Genomic DNA, 18,894 nt, shown 5'->3' with positions numbered 1-18,894 from the left:
TTGGCTCCCAGTACGTTTCCGAGCACGATTCAAAGTGTTGGTGCTGACCTTTAAAGCCCTAAACGGCCTCGGTCCTGTATACCTGAAGGAGCGTCTCCACCCCCATCGTTCAGCCCGGACACTGAGATCCAGCGCCGAGGGCCTTCTGGCGGTTCCCTCATTGCGAGAAGTGAGGCTACAGGGAACCAGGCAGAGGGCCTTCTCGGTAGTGGCGCCCGCCCTGTGGAACGCCCTCCCATCAGATGTCAAAGAGATAAAGAATTACCTGACGTTCAGAAGACATCTTAAGGCAGCCCTGTTCAGGGATGTTTTTAATATGTAATGCTGTATTGTTTTTAATACTGATTGGGAGCCGCCCAGAGTGGCTGGGGAAACTCAGCCAGATGGGCGGGGTATAAATAATAAATTATTATTATTATTATTATATTATTCTAGTCCTCCAAGGGTTAAACCCACAGAGACCTGGTTCCTAGAGAGGCAGGAAATGTCATAAGGGGGACGATAATATCGGATGCACTTATATGGTGGTTGTTATTACATTATCGTTATGATTGTTATTCCCGGAAGGGAAAGAGGCTTCCTGGGATTCCTTCGTGCGGAAAGGAGAGCTTTGTGCGCGTAACGGGCCCGGCAGGAAGGTAAAGGCTGCCCCGCTTGCGAGGCCCTGCTATTTCGGGGAAGGGAAGCCCCTCGTCTCCATAGGGAGGAGGAAGGCGGTGGGAAAAATTCAGAAAAGGGCAATAAAAAACGAGCAAGGGCGGGGAACGACTCCCCCACCCTGCAAGGAGCAAAGCTCGCAGCTTTCGGGACTCCTTAGTTTAAAGAAAAATATTGCTATTGTTATTATATTTATTTCTATCTTGGCCTTTTCCAACATTGGGGAGGGGAGGAGTGGAATATCCATTAAAAGGCAATTAAGCACTAATTAAAATTACAGCTAAATAGAGAGGTGAGTAAGAAGTGACATGTTAAGAAAATTCTGCATGGCAGGGAGAAAGTGGCTAGGAAAAGGCTTTCCACCCCCCACCAAACCACTTTTCTCTTAAGTCCATGGAAGCAGATTCACGTGCAAACTGCAGAACGTTGAATGTTTATTATTACAGCCAAACGGCCAGCATACTAAAACCAAATTTCTGCATAGTTCTTTACAAAAACAATAGAAACAATCAAGGTGGAATTTAACAATCAATCTACTAAGTAAGTAGACTTTAAATGTGTATCCAAGGAAATAACTCCATTTTAAAAATGTAAAGAATAAGAAAAATTAACTATAAGCTGTAATGTTTTATAAGTGTTTGGGCAGCTGTGCAATCTTTTGCTTACTTGGACTTGCTATTGCACAAACTGTGGGACACTCCTACAGGAGGCAGCGATAGCCATGAACCTTAATGGCTTCAAAAGAGGATCAGATAAATTCATGGAGGGAGAGGGCTGTCATGGCTACTAGCCACGATGGCTCTATGTTCTGTCTCTACAGTTGGAGGGAGCAATGCTTCTGAAAATCAGTTTCTGGAGAGTGCTCTTGTACTCAAATCCAGCTTCTGTATTTCCCAGAAGAGGCATCTGGGTGGCCACTGTCAATCAATCAATCATTTTTTATTGTATATAACCAAAGGTCTTTACAATGGACAACAGAGAATAAAAGGAATCTTTCATCTAACTTTTTTGTGGGAAAAGTTCAGAGTAGAGCAAGGCACAAGTAAGGGATTTGTGTGTTGAAACCAACCAGGCTGTTGTTTTCTAAAACTACTGTCAAAAGGCAGAGACTAAATTGTTTTATTTATTTATTTATTTATTGAATTTAATTTATATCTTCCCCCTTCTTGCTGAAGGAGCCCAGGGTGGCAAATACGTCAACATTTCAAAAACAAAACTGGAAAACAGTTAAAGCGTTCTGAAGACAATTGCAATAAGAAACTTCTAAAAGCAGTTACAGTTAAAAACATGACTAAAAACATTTATTTCATCCAGTGTGCTTGAGATTGCCCGGAACAGTAGTCCTCACACAACAAAGGCCTGAGTAAACAGGAATGTTTTCAAATTCCTCCTGAAAGTTAATAGTGATGGAGACAGGTGCACTTCACTAGGGAGGTCATTCCACATCTGGGGAACCACCGCTGGAAAGGCCCTGTCACAGGGCAGCACCAACAGGGCAGCCCTTGGTTGCAGCAGCACCAGCAAAGCCTCACCTGCCAGTTGTAAGATCTGAGATGACTGGAAAGGCACTCTTTTAAGTACTTCGAGTCCTGAGCCATTTAGGGTTTTATGTGCTGGTACTGACACTTTGAATGGGATCCAGTAGCTCAAGTGCAGTGCTTTCAGGATTGGTATCACAAGGTCCCATTGGCTGCCCACTCACCAACCTAGCAGCCACATTCTGCACTTGCTGCAGCCTTCGGACCCTTCTTTCCAGTTATTTATATGGTCCAAAAATATGGGTCAGCTCAGAAGCATTAAAGCCGGGAAACCGGAATGAGTTTCCCAAAGGATGAAACTGTTCTCGTCCCCTTTCCTTCTCTACCCCGCCTGCAAATGGAGACATGAATGACACAATTTCACTGCTGCCCCTAGACCCAGACTCTTTTTCCTCACTTTTGTCTCCCCCACAGGCAGAACAATGGCATCAGGGCTGCAGTCTGGGCCATAACTTCCTTGTGGCACAGCGGAAGGAGCTGCCATGCACTCATCTCAGGTAGGAGAGGGATCCTTGTGGAGAGAGGTTGGGGACACCTTGGGGGTGTTAGATCTTCAAGGAATGTGCCTCTTTAGCTTTTGTTCTTAGGAGATGTCAAGTTGACCAAGTAAGGTTATGAACTCTGCAGTATCCCTTGCATGATGCCTTGAGTCCTGCAGGAAAAAAAATAAGAAGTGCACACAAACCCACCCGGTTAGTCCTTCCCCTTTCAAACTGGGAGCCCTGTTTAATACACAGATATTTTTGCATACATGGGGAGTACATTTCTGAGCATAGGCCATTATGGTGTGTTGTTCTTTTTCCCAGCAGTTGGTGTCCTTTGAAGCAGTGGCTGTGTATTTCAGCAAGGGGGAGTGGGGTCTCCTGGGTCCAAGCCAAAGAGCTCTCTACAAGGAAGTCATGCTGGAGAATTATGAGAGTGTGGCCTCTCCAGGTAAGGATGTTTCTTCATTTGTTGAGAGAGAAAAAATAAAGCCCCGCTGTCATGGTCAGACCACTTCCTGGTGAAGTTTGGGCTTCCATTTCCAATTTCCACTGGGAATGAGGGACCAGTTAGGATGGTCTTCCCCAAGAGACCTATGGAGTGCAATGGATTCCTGAATGCTTGGGGGATTTTTTCAGTGGTTAGAGCTGGTGACTAGCCATGGAATGGCATAATGCAGAGGAGCATTGATACGATCACTTCTGAGCAGCCTTTCCGATGCTGTGGAGTATCTCTGGCTACCTGGTATACTAGCCAAATGATGGCTACAACACAAATGGCAAAAGTCCCACTGCGGTTATGAGCTAGAGAACACAACAGCGTCTGCCGTGTAGCAGTGAAACTGTGAAGAGGACATACTTCGCTGCTTCCATTGCATCCTTCAGAAATTGCCTAACAATGCCCATCTCTTTTTCTTTGTAACATCCTAACTGGGAGTGACAGAAGGCCCTAGCCTGGAGTCTGGATACAGTGGTGGACTGGATTTGAACTAACAACAACAACAACAACAATAATAATAATTTATTATTTATACCCCGCCCATCAGGCTGAGCTTCCCCAGCCACTCTGGACGGCTTCCAATCAAGTGTTAAAAACAATACAGCATTAAATATTAAAAACTTCCCCAAAGAGGGCTGCCTTCAGATGTCTTCTAAAAGTCAGGTAGTTGTTTATTTCCTTGACATCCAATGGGAGGGCGTTCCACAGGGCAGGTGCCACTACCGAGAAGGCCCTCCGCCTGGTTCCCTGTAACCTCACTTCTCGCAATGAGGGAACCGCCAGAAGGCCCTCGGTGCTGGATCTCAGTGTCTGGGCTGAACGATGGGGGTGGAGACGCTCCTTCAGGTATACAGGACCGAGGCCGTTTAGGGCTCTAAAGGTCAGCACCAACACTTTGAATACCTCAGCTCATATATTTGGAAGGAAATTAATGAATGAGAGAATGCCTGAATATTTTGTCTGTTTCTTTGAAAGAAATTCCCAAACCAGACCTCATCTCCCGGCTGGAAGGAGGTGAAGAACCATTTGTCTGGATCTGTGAGGAAGGAGAGAGTTTGGCAGGTATGTGCTTCAGTTTGTGGTGGGACCTGGTCTTGTCTGGGTAGTCAGGCAGATTCCTTGATGATCTTGCTCTTTAAACTTGTCAGGGGTAATCAGTCTTTATGTCTAACGAAATCCTTGATTTTGGCTTTGAAGTCCTAACAACAATGGCTTTTTTCCTGTGTTTTTCTTCCTCCAAGGAGGTGATCAGTACAACAGCGAAAACTATAGTCAGCCAGCAGGAACGTGCAAGCAGAAAGCAGGAAAGGAGATGCTTGGAAATCCATCAGGACAAAAGAGACCTGAGGGAAATCAATCAAAGAATGGAAGGAAAGAGTCCTCTACTTCTCTGGGTGCTGGTGACCTTGAACTTCTGAACCCAGAATATCACCAAAGAAAGCAACCAAAAAAGTGTCCCATCTTTGGAGAAATGATCAAAGATAAATCAGTACTAAATAGATACCACAGAACCCCCACAGGGGTGAAACTATATGATTGCATGAAGTGTGGGAAGAGCTTTAGAGATAGGGGAACTCTCACTAGACACTGCAAAACCCACACAGGGGAGAAACCATACAAGTGCATGGAGTGTGGAAAGAGCTTTAGAGATAGAGGTAGTCTTACTGAACACAAAAGAACTCACACAGGGGAGAGACCATATAAATGCTTGGAATGTGGGAAAAGCTTCAGTGCAAATGGAAACCTTAAAGCACATAAAAGAATCCACACGGGGGAGAAACCATATAAGTGCATGGAGTGTGGAAAGAGCTTCAGAAACAGTGGAACTCTTAGTGAGCATGAAAGAACTCACACAGGGGAGAAACCATATAAATGCTTGGTATGTGGGAAAAGCTTCAGCGTGAGTGGGAGCCTTAAAACACACGAAAGAAAGCACACGGGGGAGAAACCATACATATGTATGGAATGTGGAAAGAGCTTCCGTGACAGTGGGAATCTTGTCATACATGCAAGAACCCACACAGGAATGAGACCATATAAATGCGAAGAGTGTGGAAAAAGTTTTAGTGTGAATGGAAGTCTTACTAAACATAAAAGAATCCACACAGGCGAGAAACCATATAAATGTATGGCATGTGGAAAGAGCTTCCGTGATGGTGGAACTCTTAGAAAACATGAAAGAACCCACATGAATGTATAGACTAGAAAAAGTTCAGCACTGGTGGAAGCCTTTATATACTTTGAGGGGGATTTCCCATCTAAGAGAAAAACCATATAAATGCAGAGTTTGTGGAAATACTTCTGTTCGGAGAAGCCTTGCTTCACATCAGAGAACCCCCATAGGGAAACCATAAAAATGCATGCCGCATTGAAAGAACTTGAGAAACAAATGTTTAATACACATTTTTTTTAAAAAAATGAGAGAAAGTTATCTAAGTTACATTTCTCACACCTGGGTTAGAAGCTAGGTTGTCATCTGAAGTGATATTCTCTTGACAGAATGGACGTATCTGGTGAGGCTACTGGTCCAGTGTTTGTTTATATAGTCCCATAGTACAGTGGTACCTCGGGTTAAGAACTTAATTCATTCTGGAGGTTCGTTCTTAACCTGAAACTGTTCTTAACCTGAGGTACCACTTTAGCTAATGGGGCCTTCCGCTGCCGCCGTGCCACGATTTCTGTTCTCATCCTGAAGTAAAGTTCTTAACCCAAGGTACTATTTCTGGGTTAGCAGAGTCTGTAACCTGAAGTGTCTGTAACCCGAGGTACCACTTGATTCTTATAAGCCCTTTAATTTAGACAGATATACAGTACTATAAACAGTAAAAAGCATTAAAGAGTCCTTCCAATCTTCCTAATCTCTTTTTCATTCTTCAAGTAAAATAAGGCAAGCCATATTTTGAATCCATGGCAAAAACTCACAAATTCAGTGTTGGCAAACCTTTCCTGCTCACTCCATTTGCTTGCTGAACTTCAGGTTGGCTACTAGATTTCTCTTTCTTCTGCAGCTTTTTGGAGCCCAGCTGACCGTCCACCCTCTCTTTGAGAGAGTTTGAATTTTTTAAATTTTTTTGCGACTTCCCTCTGATCCAGTCCTTTTGGATATGGGGCTTCAGGAATACTTTTGATCAGACTTAGCTTTTTGTAGTTTTTAGCATGAAATAAGAAGAGTGTCTCTGTGTGTATACATATATAATTTGCCCTCCCCATCTAAGCTCTTTGGATCCTAGATTCACCTCTTAAATCTCCAAAAATCCACAGAACCTTTCAAACGTCTGCTTACATAGGCCGTTAAAAAATTCATGTCTTAACATTTTTTAAAAAGTGACTGAATAGTGGAATTGTAGCAGGGCCACTGACCAGTTTGACCTGTTGGGAGTAATTTAGTAAATGAAATCATTACTAGTTTGTATACCATATGGCTTCTAATAGACATTTTATTCAATGCTTCAAAATTTCCTTCTATTTCAGTATAATTATTGTTCTCTTCATATTTTGTGTCTTATGTAATTCTTGTATCCTATTCCCCCCCCCCTTGCATTCACAGTTTCCCTTTCCCAGGATTCCTGTTTTGTGCAACGTGCATATTACTGTTTTTGATAATATTATTATGTAGATGTGCTTCATAAACTGAAATTCACTTATTTCCTGCTATTGTAGTTTAAATACATTATTCAAGCTGATTTCAGCTTCTGGTTAGAAACCTTCCTGTGGACCAGGGCAGATTAAGGATCTGACTGTCAGATGTCACCAAGCCTAATGGTGTTTCTGCTGACCACATGCGACACCTGAACTTGTATACAGGGGAGTGATATTTTGAGATCTTTGGCCCAGAGTCGTGACGTAACATGCTGTAGGAAGTTGCACTGTACATCTATACCGGTGTATTAGGGTGTGTTGAATTTTTCAACTTTCCAATTCAAAAAATGAGGGATGCTAAAAAGTTGTAACATGACTTGAGAATTCAAAAGATATTTTGGTTAAATTGATATAATTTGCTTGGTAAGCAAAATGTGTGTAAAATTGCATAGAAATCATTAAAAATGATTGCTAAGTACTTGCTATTATTATTATTATTATTATTATTATTATTATTAAGCTTTGCCTGACATTTTCAGAAATTAAAAATAAAATTCTTTGGGTTTCCAACAGCAGTTTATGTGCTTCTTTACCAAACGTAGACTCACCAAGCTAAATGTTGTCCAATCACAAAAAGAACAGGAGGCTTGAATTCCTTACAGCCAAAAACATTTTTAAAAGACCCATCACTGAAGGACTCTGCAAAAATTTATTGGGACCATGCAGTGATGGCATAAACATACCGTATTTTTTGCACCATAACACTCACTTTTTTCCTCCTAGAAAGGGGAAATGTCTGTGCGTGTTATGGAGCGAATGCCTGCGGGTGGCGGGGGGGGGGGGATCTGCTGCAGTCGTGAGCAGAGGATCCATGGTTCCCCTTCCTTCCCTCCTCCGTGATTACAAAGCATGGATCCACATGGATCCTCAGTATTTTTGCATTGGGCTACTCCAAGCTCACTGTCAGATCACATGTCTGTGGCCACAGCATGAACCACAAAAATCATATATCCACTATTTTGTTTAGAATATTTTTTTTCTTGTTTTCCTCCTCTAAAAACTATGTGCGTGTTATGGTCTGGTGCGTGTTATAGAGCGAAAAATACGGTAATTGATCCAAAGTGCAAAATCTAAGTTGTGATTGGGGGTGGGGGTGGAGATTGAATATATTTATGTAATATTGTAAGAGACAAGATATTTCTTCCCTTTATTTGTTATGGGTTTAACATGTTTTGAAAAAAAGGAGACAAATAATTATCATCATATTATATATTCATTTGTAATTCTGGGTTCAATTACCCTGAGTTGGAAAGCATAACTCCATCTATTTGGATAAGATTTCCCATATGCTGTGTGGCTGAACTGCTCCCTGGTTTGACGGATGCATAAATTTGATGTATAAATGCATCAGAAGCAACCACAACCCTTCAAAATTTGCTTTCCATCTGGAACGAAGAACGACGCGCGCGCACAGGGAGGAGCTGAGAGATGCAGCCCTGCGAGGGTTAAACAAACCGAGCTGTGGTTCCTAGAGAGGCAGGAAGTTTTGGAAGTGGGGGAAGACCGTCGCCGACGCACCTCCATTTGGATTTGGAGGAAAGAGGCTCGTCGTCGTCGGGATTCCCAGGCGAGGAGCGGCGGGCAGGAGACGAACGAGGCGGCGAGGTGCCAGGCGGCGGGCGGCGGTGGGAGACGCGGAGCTTGCATTTGGGGGGAAGGCTGGGGAGGGGAGTCGTCTGAATGTTTGAGGCTGATGCGCCCAAATCCAGCTGCAAAAGGAGGCGCCCCCCCCCAACAGCTGCACTTTGAAGCCTCTCTTCCCCCTTGTTCGGGGCGACCGTGGTTTTTACGCACGCGCGGGAAGGGAAAGGCCCTTGGGTGGTGGTGGGTTTGGAAAAAGGGGTTTTCCCTCTGTCACCCCCCCTCCACCCCCCCAAGCATAATCAACATTTATAAAATGTTGTGGCTGGGGAAACCCGGCCAGGTTGGGAGTTATAAGTAATTATTATTATTATTATTATTATTATTATTATTATTATTATTATTATTATTTAATTTATTATTATTATTATTATTATTAAGGAATTTATTATTATTATTATTATTAAGGAATTTATTATTATTATTAAGGAATTTATTATTATTATTATTAAGGAATTTATTATTATTATTATTATTATTAAGGAATTTATTATTATTATTATTATTATTAAGGAATTTATTATTATTATTAAGGAATTTATTATTATTATTATTATTATTAAGGAATTTATTATTATTATTAAGGAATTTATTATTATTAATATTAAGGAATTTATTATTATTATTATTATGTAATTTATTATTATTATTAAGTAATTTATTATTATTATTATTATTATTAATTTATTATTATTATTAAGTAATTTATTATTATTATTATTAAGTAATTTATTATTATTATTATTATTATTATTATTAAGTAATTTATTATTATTATTATTATTACTACTACTACTACTACTACTAAATGTTGATGCTCACAACCCCAGATACATGTTGTGAATAGCCTCAAATTAGATACCTATTCCCTCCCCACTCCGCCTGTGCTTTTGTATAAAAAAAAAGCTTCTTATGTTCCTTTGCACGTGGGAAAGTTTTCAATGTTTGCCTCTAGGCTTGAGGGAATGGGAAGGCTTTGTAGAAACAGGAGCGGATAGAATACGACATCAATATATTTGGATTGATTGAGGGTGTTTGTGTGTGTGAGAGAGAGACAAGAGAGTCCCAGGCGGGACAATATGGAATAAATTTAAAGGAGGGCGAAGTGAAATTCATTTTAATTATATGAAAAGCCGTGAAACCAAAGGGTGAAAGTTTTGCCCTCACCGTTCAGCTGAAATGTGAATAACTCCACTTCTCAGTTGCCCCTAGATTGGGGCTTTCCTTCCAGCCATGTCCCAGAGATGGCCTGGTTTACCCCTTCTTTCTCTCCCTCTCCCCCCATGACAGAGCAATGGCATCAGAGGCCCAATCCAGATCATCGCTTGCTGTAGCTGGAGTGGAAACTTCTGCCATGGACTCATCTCAGGTAAGAGGCAGGCTCCTTGTGGAGACAGGCAGGGCACAGCCTGGGTGTCTCCCTCCGTTGGGCTGCGAGGTTCACAGGAAATGTGTGCTGCCCCTTCTCTGTTGCTGCTACAAAATGTCTAGGTGACCCAACTTAAGCTATGAACTCTACAATGTCTCTTGCGTGATGTATACAGTCTTGCAGAAAAAAATTAAAGCTTTCCTAGCTGGATTTTGCAAAGCTCTCTGCCATCGGTGTCCACTTTGCATTACGTTTTGTACAACACCTCAGGATGTACAGTGGTACCTTGGTTCTCAAACTTAATCCATTCCAGAAGTCCGTTCCAAAACCAAAGCGTTCCAAAACCAAGGCGCGCTTTCCCACGGAAAGTAATGCAAAACGGATTAATCTGTTCCAGACTTTTAAAAACAACCCCTAAAACAGCAATTTAACATGAATTTTACTATCTAACGAGATCATTGATCCATAAAATAATAATAATAATAATAATAATAATAATAATAATAATAATAATAATAATAATAATAATTTATACCCCGCCCTCCCCAGCCAAGGCCGGGCTCAGATGAAAGCACTAATCGATGTACAGTGGTACCTCGCAAGACAAATGCCTCGTAAGACGAAAAACGCGCAAGACAAAAGGGTTTTTCGTTTTTTGAGTTGCTTCACAAGACAATTTTCCCTATGGGCTTGCTTCGCAAGATGAAAACGTCTTGCGAGTTTGTTTCCTTTTTCTTACAACCGTTAATACCCAGGGAATCCGCGCTCCACAAGACGAAAAAATCGCAAGACGAAACAACTCGCAGAACGAATTAATTTCGTCTTGCGAGGCACCACTGTACTGTACTATAAAATAAATAAGATTGTAGATGATATCATTTAAATCATTTTTTTCCCTTACCTGCACTGTTGATAGTCATTGTTTTGATGGGGGGCTTTTATTTCCACAGTCACACAATCAATCAGTCAATCAATCAGTAGCTGAACTAGGTTCCACACAGTCACAAAAACAAATTAACCAAAAAAGCCTCAAAAACAAAACACAAAATATATAACAAAAGCACCAAATTTAATCCATTCCGGAAGTCTGTTTCACTTCTGAAATGTTCTAAAACCAAGGCACAGCTTCTGATTGGTGCAGGCACCTTGGAAACAATAGCTGATTGCCACATCTGGCGTTTGGCTTCCGAAAAACGTTCAGAACCTGAAACACATACTTCTGGGTTTTCGGCGTTTGAGAACCAAGGTACCACTGTATGTAGAACGTGATGAATAAATAACATTATTAATAATAGCAAGAGCAATAAAGCTACCAGGTTAGCCCTTTTATTTTCACGCTGGGAGCCCAGTCAGATATACGTTTATTATTTTATCTACACAAGAGTTCATTTCTGAGTAGAGAATCTATCTTTTCCTTTCAGCGGCTGGTGTGCTTTGAGGAGGTGGCCGTGTATTTCAGCAAGGGGGAGTGGGATCTCCTGGGCCCCTGCCAGAGAGCTCTCTACGAGGAAGTGATGCTGGAAAATTACGCAAATGTAATGTTTCTGGGTAAGGATGTCTTGTCCCTTGGTTGACAAGTGCTGTTGCTAATGCATCTTACATGGATTTGGATCTAAGATAAATCCTGTTACAGACTGAGTTAACTCTGAGGCAGACAGCAGCGGAACAGAACAGACCTGCTGCTCTGACTGTTAGGACGGTTCATAACTGTACCAACTGCCATAACTGCCTCAGGCGCATGATGTCACAGAGCTCTAAAGACCATGTGAGCATTAACCCTTTCCTTAGCCTTTGGGATGCTTTCATTTCACAGTCTTCATGTATCGCTTTGGGGGCTTCCCAGAGGCCCCATAGATGGGAATGCTGGTCATAGATGGGAATGCTGGACACCGTGTTGAGAGGTGCCCAATATTTGAAGTTTCTGCTACTGCTACATTATCAGTGAACTGGACTTAATGAACACTGGGTGTTTGGTGGGTCCCACTGAGCCCAGTTGCCCCTGTCATACTCAACAAGAAGGGGATGCAATGGATTCATCCCCCGCTACATTTGGGAGGGGGTCAGAGCAGTGGGTGAATTTGAAATGCCTGAATATTTTGTGGTTATTAGACTGACTGCCTTGTTTCTTTGAAAGAAATTCCCCAATCAGACCTCTGGCTAGAGAAAGGGGAAGATCCGCTTCTGAGGGACTGTGAGGAAGCAGAGAGATTGACTCTGTGATGGGTCAGTTCTTGACTGGGTGTTCAGGGCATTCCTTAATTCTGTGTTTAAACTCCTGGTAGACATAACTTGTGGCTTCTTCCTTCCCACTGATGTAGATTTGACACAAGGTAAAGGTACCCCTGCCCGTACAGGCCAGTCGTGTCCTTTTTTTTTTTTTTTTTTTTTAAATAATTTTTATTGGGTTTTTACATTTTATAACAACAGACACACACACAAAGACAAAGACAAACAAACACACAAATACAATTACATACCCTAAGTTTCTTTACCCACTTTCATTGACTTCCCCCCACCCCCTCCTCTTACATCCCAATTCCAAAATTTATTCAGCAAGTTCTTACCTAACCTCTTAAAGATATTCACATTGCTTTTAAAAATTAAAATCTTTTGTTTATCTGTATTCAACTATCCAATTCTCTTATAATCATTAACTTCTTTTTTTTTTAAGGTCGATCTAACTTCCCCTTCACAAATTTTCCCTTTATTATATTAATTATAGGTCACATTGACCAAGTAAAACAAAACATAACATTTTATAATTCTATTCTCTCCCCCCCCTGCCCCGGTTTCTGTCCCTTCCTAGACAAATGTCCAGAAAACAAACAAAAAATATTTCTAGCCCGGATTCCTCACGTCCGAGGCGTCTGATTCTCTGTCAGTCCCTCTCTGCCAGCTATATTGGTAGTCCTCTTTGATGGTCCTAAGACCCCGAAGGAGTTCAGTCAGAGTCAGATCATATTTTCTTTCATTCAGAATGTTGAAGAGTGTTTGCTGCGAAAGACCATCTAGTTTTCCATACTCAAGAGAAAAGTCCCAATCATATTGCTTTGTTCTTTCTAGTTTTAATATTCCAAGTACTCCAGGGGCTTCTCTCTTCTTCTTTCTCATCTTTCGCAGGTCTGTAATCCAGAGGTCTTCTTGCTCATACTCTAACGTTGCAGATTTCTGGTTGATATTTTCCACTTGTAGTATCTGAACTCCTTCTTTTTTCTCTGTCAATTCCAAAGGCATCTCTTCCTGCTCAGCTGCAGAATTTTTATCGTACATCTCCTTTGTGCATTCAGCAGAGTTGTTTGTTTCAGGATTCAAGGTCATAAAAACTTTACTCAGAGCCATACTCTGCTCCTGCAGGATTCCCACGAGAAAAAACATTTTTTCTATCTCCGCCAGTAATTTTCCCTCTGCAGCCATTGTAATGTCACTAATTCCCCCTAGGGGGCTTTCAGTTATTTAGTAGTCCTTTTCCAATAATCTGTTACTTTGTTATTATCAATACTTTGTTTCCAATCGCCTCAGTCCAAATGTATCAGCTTTAATTCCAAGAGTTATTAAATAGCAAAATTCTTTACTTTGTCCGCCCGTTTGACAGCTTCTTTGACAGCTGTCAAACTCCTTTCACTTCTTCCTCCGGGACCCAAATAGGACACTCCCGGGTTTTTTGGGGGGGATACACACAAAGTTCCAAATTCCCTTTCTCTCCAGCACAAAAATCTTGTTCTATCAAATTTGTGAGAAACTTTTAAATCATCAAAACAGTATTCATTCCGCCTTAATTCTCCGTTCCTTGCTTTGAAACGTCTATAAGTAGAGGGGGTGCGGACTTCCCTTTAACACATCCCCCGATCGTGCCGAATTCACAGGATAAAATTTTTAAAGTCCAAATTCCACTACTCACGGGTCCTTTGTTATCCAGTCCAAATTTTGGGAAGAAAGTCAGCGCTCTCCGGCCATGGCTTGCGGCTTCGCTCTACTGAGGTAGCGGTCTACTCTCAGCACCACGCCACTCTCCGTACCCTCTCCGCAGCCTTTAAAAAGGCTCTTCGTGGGTCGGGGAGGGCGCTTAAGGTGCCCACCGAGTCACCAAGTCCGCAGGCTTCCGCGCCTGCGGTTTCTGAGGGTCCCCGTGTCGCCGGCACGGCAAGACCCGTCCTCAGCAGAGCCGATTCCCTCCGGAGCTCGGAGGGAATCCGCCATTAGCCGTTCGCGCTAACCCGGAAGTCCCCAGTCGTGTCCAACTCTAGGGTTATGCGCCCATCTCACTTAAAAGGCCAGGGGCCAGCGCTGTCCGGAGACACTTCTGGGTCACGTGGCCAGCGTGATGAAGCTGCTCTGGCGAGCCAGCACCAGCGCAGCACACGGAAACGCCGTTTACCTTCCCGCTATAAAGCGGTACCTATTTATCTACTTGCACTTAGGGGTGCTTTCGAACTGCTAGGTGGGCAGGAGCTGGGACTGAAAGACGGGAGCTCACCCCGCCGCGGGGATTCGAATCGCCGACCATACGATCGGCAAGCCCTAGGCGCTGAGGTTTTAGCCACAACGCCACCCGCGTCCCGGATTTGACACTAAGTCTCCCTTAATTAAAACTAGGGAACCATTGGCTCTCTAGATCAGGCATAGGCAAACTCAGCCCTCCAGATGTTTTGGGACTACAACTCCCATCATCCCTGACCACTGGTCCTGTTAGCTAGGAATGATGGGAGTTGTAGTCCCAAAACATCTGGAGGGCCAGGTTTGCCTATGTCTGCTCTAGATGTTGCAGAACTACAACCCCCATCAGCCCCAGCAAGTATGTCCAGTGGCTGGGGCCTGATGAAGCAAGGCTTCTTTTATGTTCTGCTCACCTTTCTTATGGGACAGTCTGATTCCCCTCCCTCTTTCAGTGTTTGGGTTCCATTTCCCCACTAGATCTCGGATTCCAGGGTTGAGTATTTGACACTCACACACAACCTTTTGAATTTCCTTGTCAGAGCAGCTAGCAAAAGCAGAGAACTGTTTTGCAAACAAAGGCACATCCCTTCACACCCTACCTTAAAACAGAGGTGAAGACCCTCTGGCACACAGGCCTAATTAGGCCAGCAAGGCCTCCCCATATGGCACACTGGTCTGCTTGGGTTAAACCATGCCCACCTTCCCTGCACCTGACAGTCAGTTGGTGAGTGGCACCTCCAAAGTGCTGTGTATAGGGGTTATTGTGATTTCAAGTGATTGACAGGTGAATGGCCCCATCCACCTGTCAAAGTTGGCCCATTGGGAGTAGGAGAGGTAAGTATTGGGGACCACTTCCCTATCCCTTCAGTGATAACCATTTTTATTTGCCCGTCTCATTCCCCATTTGCTGCACTGGAGTATCCCCTGTCTGCTTTGGACTATGTAACTGTGTTGTTTCTCACCATCCACTTTTTTAAAAAATTACAGCCTATTTAATAGAATCCATAGAACAGTTATCTTTTTTCAGTTCAGTGTGTCCCTTCTCCAAGCTTTTTTGCAGTTTCATTCCACCCCCACTCCCCACTTTACATAACCTTGTGGAACCCCATTTCATTGTTATATCAGATAATCCACACATGCACACACTTCTGTGTCTTGTTTAATCGATGGGAAATAAATAAGAAAGGCATTAATGCTGTTGAGTAACGGATTCAAAAGGTGACATAGGTTTTGGCAAGGTGTCCAGAGAAGGGATGGGACAACCTAGGAAATCAGAAAAAAGAAAAGGATAATTGGTCTTGATAACTCATGATGCTTTTAGCATTGAAGTCCTAACAGGAAATATATGTTTTCTTTTTATCTCCAAATAGCTAATCAGCGGGACAAGAGTTATAGTGAGCCACTGGAAGCAGGCCAGCATAAAGCAGGAGAAGAGATGTTTGGACATCAAAGGGGGGGAAATAGGCTAGAAGGATACCGATCGAAGAATGGGAGGAAGAATTTTTCTATTTCTCAAAGTGCAGATGACCATGAAGTCTCAAACCCAGAAGACCACAAAAGAAATCAACTGAAAAAGTGGATAGTGTATGGGGAAATATGCAAAGATAAATCTGTATTAAATAGACATTTCAGAACCCGCACAGGGCAGATCCTATATAAATGCACAGAATGTGGAAAGAGCTTCAACAAGAGAGGAAACTTCATTGTACATCAAAGAACCCACACAGGGGAGAAACCTTTTAAATGCACGGAGTGTGGGAAAAACCTCAGTGATAGGAGAAGTCTCATTGTACATCAAAGAATCCACACAGGGGAGAAACCGTATGAATGCCTGGAGTGTGGAAAGAGCTTCAGTGACAGAAGAAGTCTTTTTGTACATCAGAGAACCCACACAGGGGAGAAACCATATAAGTGCATGGAGTGTGGAAAGAGCTTCACTGTGCATCGTAGCCTTACTTCACATCAAAGAACCCACACAGGGGAGAAACCATATCAGTGTATGGAGTGTGGACACAGTTTTATTGACAGAGGGTATCTTGCTAGGCATCAAAGAAGACACACAGGAGAGAAACCATATAAATGTATGGAATGTGGAAAGGGCTTCATTGAAAGGGGACATCTTGCAAGGCATCAAAGAAATCACACAGGAGAGAAACCATATCAGTGCATGGAGTGTGGAAAAAGCTTCAGTGATTCACGAGCTTGTTCTAAACATCAAAGAACCCACACGGGGGAGAAGCCATATCAATGCAAGGAGTGTGGAAAAAGCTTCACTCATAATGGAAGCCTTAATGTACATTTGAGAACCCACACAGGGGAGAAACCATATGAATGTGTGGTATGTAGAAAGACCTTCACTCAGAGAGATCACCTTATTTCACATCAGAGAACCCACACAGGAGAGAAACCCTATAAATGCTTGGTGTGTGGAAATACCTTCACTCAGAGGAGTAACCTTATTTCACATCAAAGAACACACACAGGGGAGAAACCATATCAATGCATGGAGTGTGGAAAGAGCTTTAGTGATAGGAGAAGTCTTACTGTGCATCAAAACACCCACACAGGGCAGAAACCACATGAATGCACAGAGTGTGAAAAGAGCTTCAGTGATAGGAGAAGCCTTATTGTACATCAAAAAACTCACACAGGGGAAAAACCATATAAATGTATGGAGTGTGGAAAAGGTTTTTGTGAAAGAGTGTATCTTGTTAGACATGAAAGAAGGCACACAGGAGAGAAGCCGTATGAATGCTTGGTGTGCGCAAAGACCTTCACACAGAAAGGTCACCTTATTTCACACCAGAGAACCCACACAGGAGAGAAACCCTATAAATGTTTGGTGTGTGGAAAGGCCTTCACTCAAAGAAGTAACCTTATTTCACATCAAAGAATACACATAAGTGAGAAACCATAAAAATGCATGGAATGTCAGAACTCCAGCAAAAACAGAAACCTTACTATCATTCACAGAACCCACATAAGGAGGGAGAAACTTGTCCTAGTGCCATTTTCTTACCTAGCGGCCAATAGCTAGCACTCAGTCAGGATCAGGGGTATAGCTGGTATAAAAGCAGAATCCACAGCACTGATTCCGGAAAGGCACTGATGCCATGGAAGACCAATTAGTACCAGGAACTGGAAGAGAACCTGAAACTATGCCAAAAGTTCCCAATAGCATTGAAGGAATTGGACATTTTTTAACAAAATAAATAAATCTTGTATACAGTTCAGTTTGGAAATTTGGAGTTGTATCCATCACTGCTCATGCAACGGGACCTCGCCTTCCTCTCCCCAACTGCTCCTAACATCTACTGTGGAAGGTCCCTCAAACCTTTGGAGCAAATTTTGAGAGAGCCTGGGGTAAAGATGTGAAGTCCCAGAAAAAAACTTAGAAATTGGGGAGACATGACATAGGTTTGTTTCCTTATTTTTTGATGGGTCCCTCAGGTTTGGGGTTACATGAGACAAAAGGTACACTAGTTTTGTTTCCAATGTGGCAATATTAAATACACTCTCGAACCACACATTTTGGGTCCCCCCCCCATTGAATAAAGCACTGTAAACTGTGGGCAATTGTAATGGATTGTTTTAAAGTCATTTCTGCACCAAGCAAAGTAAATTTTAGGGCCCCAATTCCCCCCCTCCTGTCCCATATTTTGCCCTATAAGCGCCTGCCGTCACAATATTGCTGGGTGAAGCACTTTCGTCAGAAGGTGTCTCTGGTCTTACAGTGGTGCCCCGCAAGACGAATGCCTCGCAAGACGGAAAACCCGCTAGACGAAAGGGTTTTCCGTTTTGGAGGTGCTTCGCAAAACGAATTTCCTATGGGCTTGCTTCGCAAGACGAAAATGTCTTGCGAGTTCCTGCGGGTTTTTTTTCTTCCCCCCTTTTTCTAAGCCGCTAATCAGCTGATCCGATAAGCCGCTTAACAGCTGATCGGCTAAGCCACTTATCAGCTGATCCGCTAAGCCGCTTAACAGCTGACCCGCTAAGCCGCTAATAGCGCTAATGGGCTTGCTTTGCAAGACGAAAAAACCGCAAGACGAAGAGACTCGCGGAACGGATTCTTTTCGTCTTGCGAGGCACCACTGTATTCTAGATAAGGTTGCAGTCTCAAATATACAGTTAGGGCAGGGGGTAAAGGGACCCCTGACAGTTAAGTATAGTCATGAACAACTCTGGGGTTGCAGTGCTCAACTTGCTTTACAGGCCGAGGGAGCTGACGTTTGTCCACGGAGTTTTTCCGGGTCATGTGGCCAGCATGACTAAGCTGCTTCTGGCAAAACCAGAGCAGCGCACAGAAACACTTTACCTTCCTGCCGGAGCGGTATCTATTGATCTACTTCCACTTTGACGTGCTTTCGAACTGCTAGGTTGGCAGGAGCTGAGACCGAACAACGGGAGCTCACCCCGTTGCAAGGATTCGAACCGCGACCTTCTGATCGGCAAGCCCTAGGCTCTGTGGTTTAGACCACAGCGCCACCCGCGTCCCGTATAGGGCAGGGGGTGCTTGCTATTAAATCCAGCCTTACCTTTGGACACCAAAGTGGCTTCGTTGCATGACAGTTCAGGCTGCTTCCTCGGGAAAGAGATAGCCCAGCCAAATTCCGGTAACATTTTGTTTCGATTAAT

The 18,894-nt window shown here is 43.0% G+C and overlaps 2 protein-coding genes across 3 annotated transcripts; both read left to right on the top strand.

Annotated features, from left to right (window-relative positions):
* The first annotated feature begins 502 nt into the window (after nt 1–502).
* LOC309337040 (uncharacterized protein) lies at nt 503–5,581 on the top strand. Of its 2 annotated transcripts, none has more exons than XM_081853688.1 (5): nt 503–638; nt 2,610–2,692; nt 3,005–3,128; nt 4,152–4,238; nt 4,418–5,581. In XM_081853688.1, the coding sequence occupies exons 2-5, from the start codon at nt 2,678–2,680 to the stop codon at nt 5,374–5,376; spliced, it is 1,185 nt and encodes a 394-aa protein (XP_081709814.1). In that variant the 5' UTR covers nt 503–638; nt 2,610–2,677; the 3' UTR covers nt 5,377–5,581. The 2 variants fall into 2 exon arrangements, with proteins under 2 accessions (XP_081709814.1, XP_081709813.1); XM_081853687.1 differs by having other exon boundaries at nt 3,002–3,128.
* Nucleotides 5,582–8,346: 2,765 nt separating this feature from the next.
* On the top strand, nt 8,347–17,501 carry LOC309336782 (uncharacterized protein). Its single transcript, XM_081853102.1, has 4 exons — nt 8,347–8,440; nt 9,747–9,825; nt 11,247–11,373; nt 15,630–17,501. Exons 2-4 carry the CDS (start codon nt 9,751–9,753, stop codon nt 17,174–17,176), a joined length of 1,749 nt encoding a protein of 582 aa, XP_081709228.1. The 5' UTR covers nt 8,347–8,440; nt 9,747–9,750; the 3' UTR covers nt 17,177–17,501.
* The last annotated feature ends 1,393 nt before the right edge of the window (nt 17,502–18,894 follow it).

This window comes from Podarcis erhardii, assembly GCF_964252035.2.
Source record: "Podarcis erhardii genome assembly, chromosome: 2".
Lineage (NCBI taxonomy): Eukaryota > Metazoa > Chordata > Lepidosauria > Squamata > Lacertidae > Podarcis > Podarcis erhardii.
The sequence above is the reverse complement of the archived record's forward strand: the minus strand, read 5'-3'. Positions and strand labels throughout refer to the sequence as shown.

Coding starts and splice junctions, on each gene's coding strand:
- LOC309337040 (XM_081853687.1), top strand. Junction 3,129..4,151: donor TGAGAGTGTGGCCTCTCCAG/GTAAGGATGTTT, acceptor TTTCTTTGAAAG/AAATTCCCAAACCAGACCTC. Junction 4,239..4,417: donor GGAAGGAGAGAGTTTGGCAG/GTATGTGCTTCA, acceptor TCTTCCTCCAAG/GAGGTGATCAGTACAACAGC.
- LOC309336782 (XM_081853102.1), top strand. CDS start 9,751: ATGGCATCAGAGGCCCAATCCAGATCATCGCTTGCTGTAGCTGGAGTG. Junction 9,826..11,246: donor CTGCCATGGACTCATCTCAG/GTAAGAGGCAGG, acceptor TTTTCCTTTCAG/CGGCTGGTGTGCTTTGAGGA. Junction 11,374..15,629: donor CGCAAATGTAATGTTTCTGG/GTAAGGATGTCT, acceptor ATCTCCAAATAG/CTAATCAGCGGGACAAGAGT.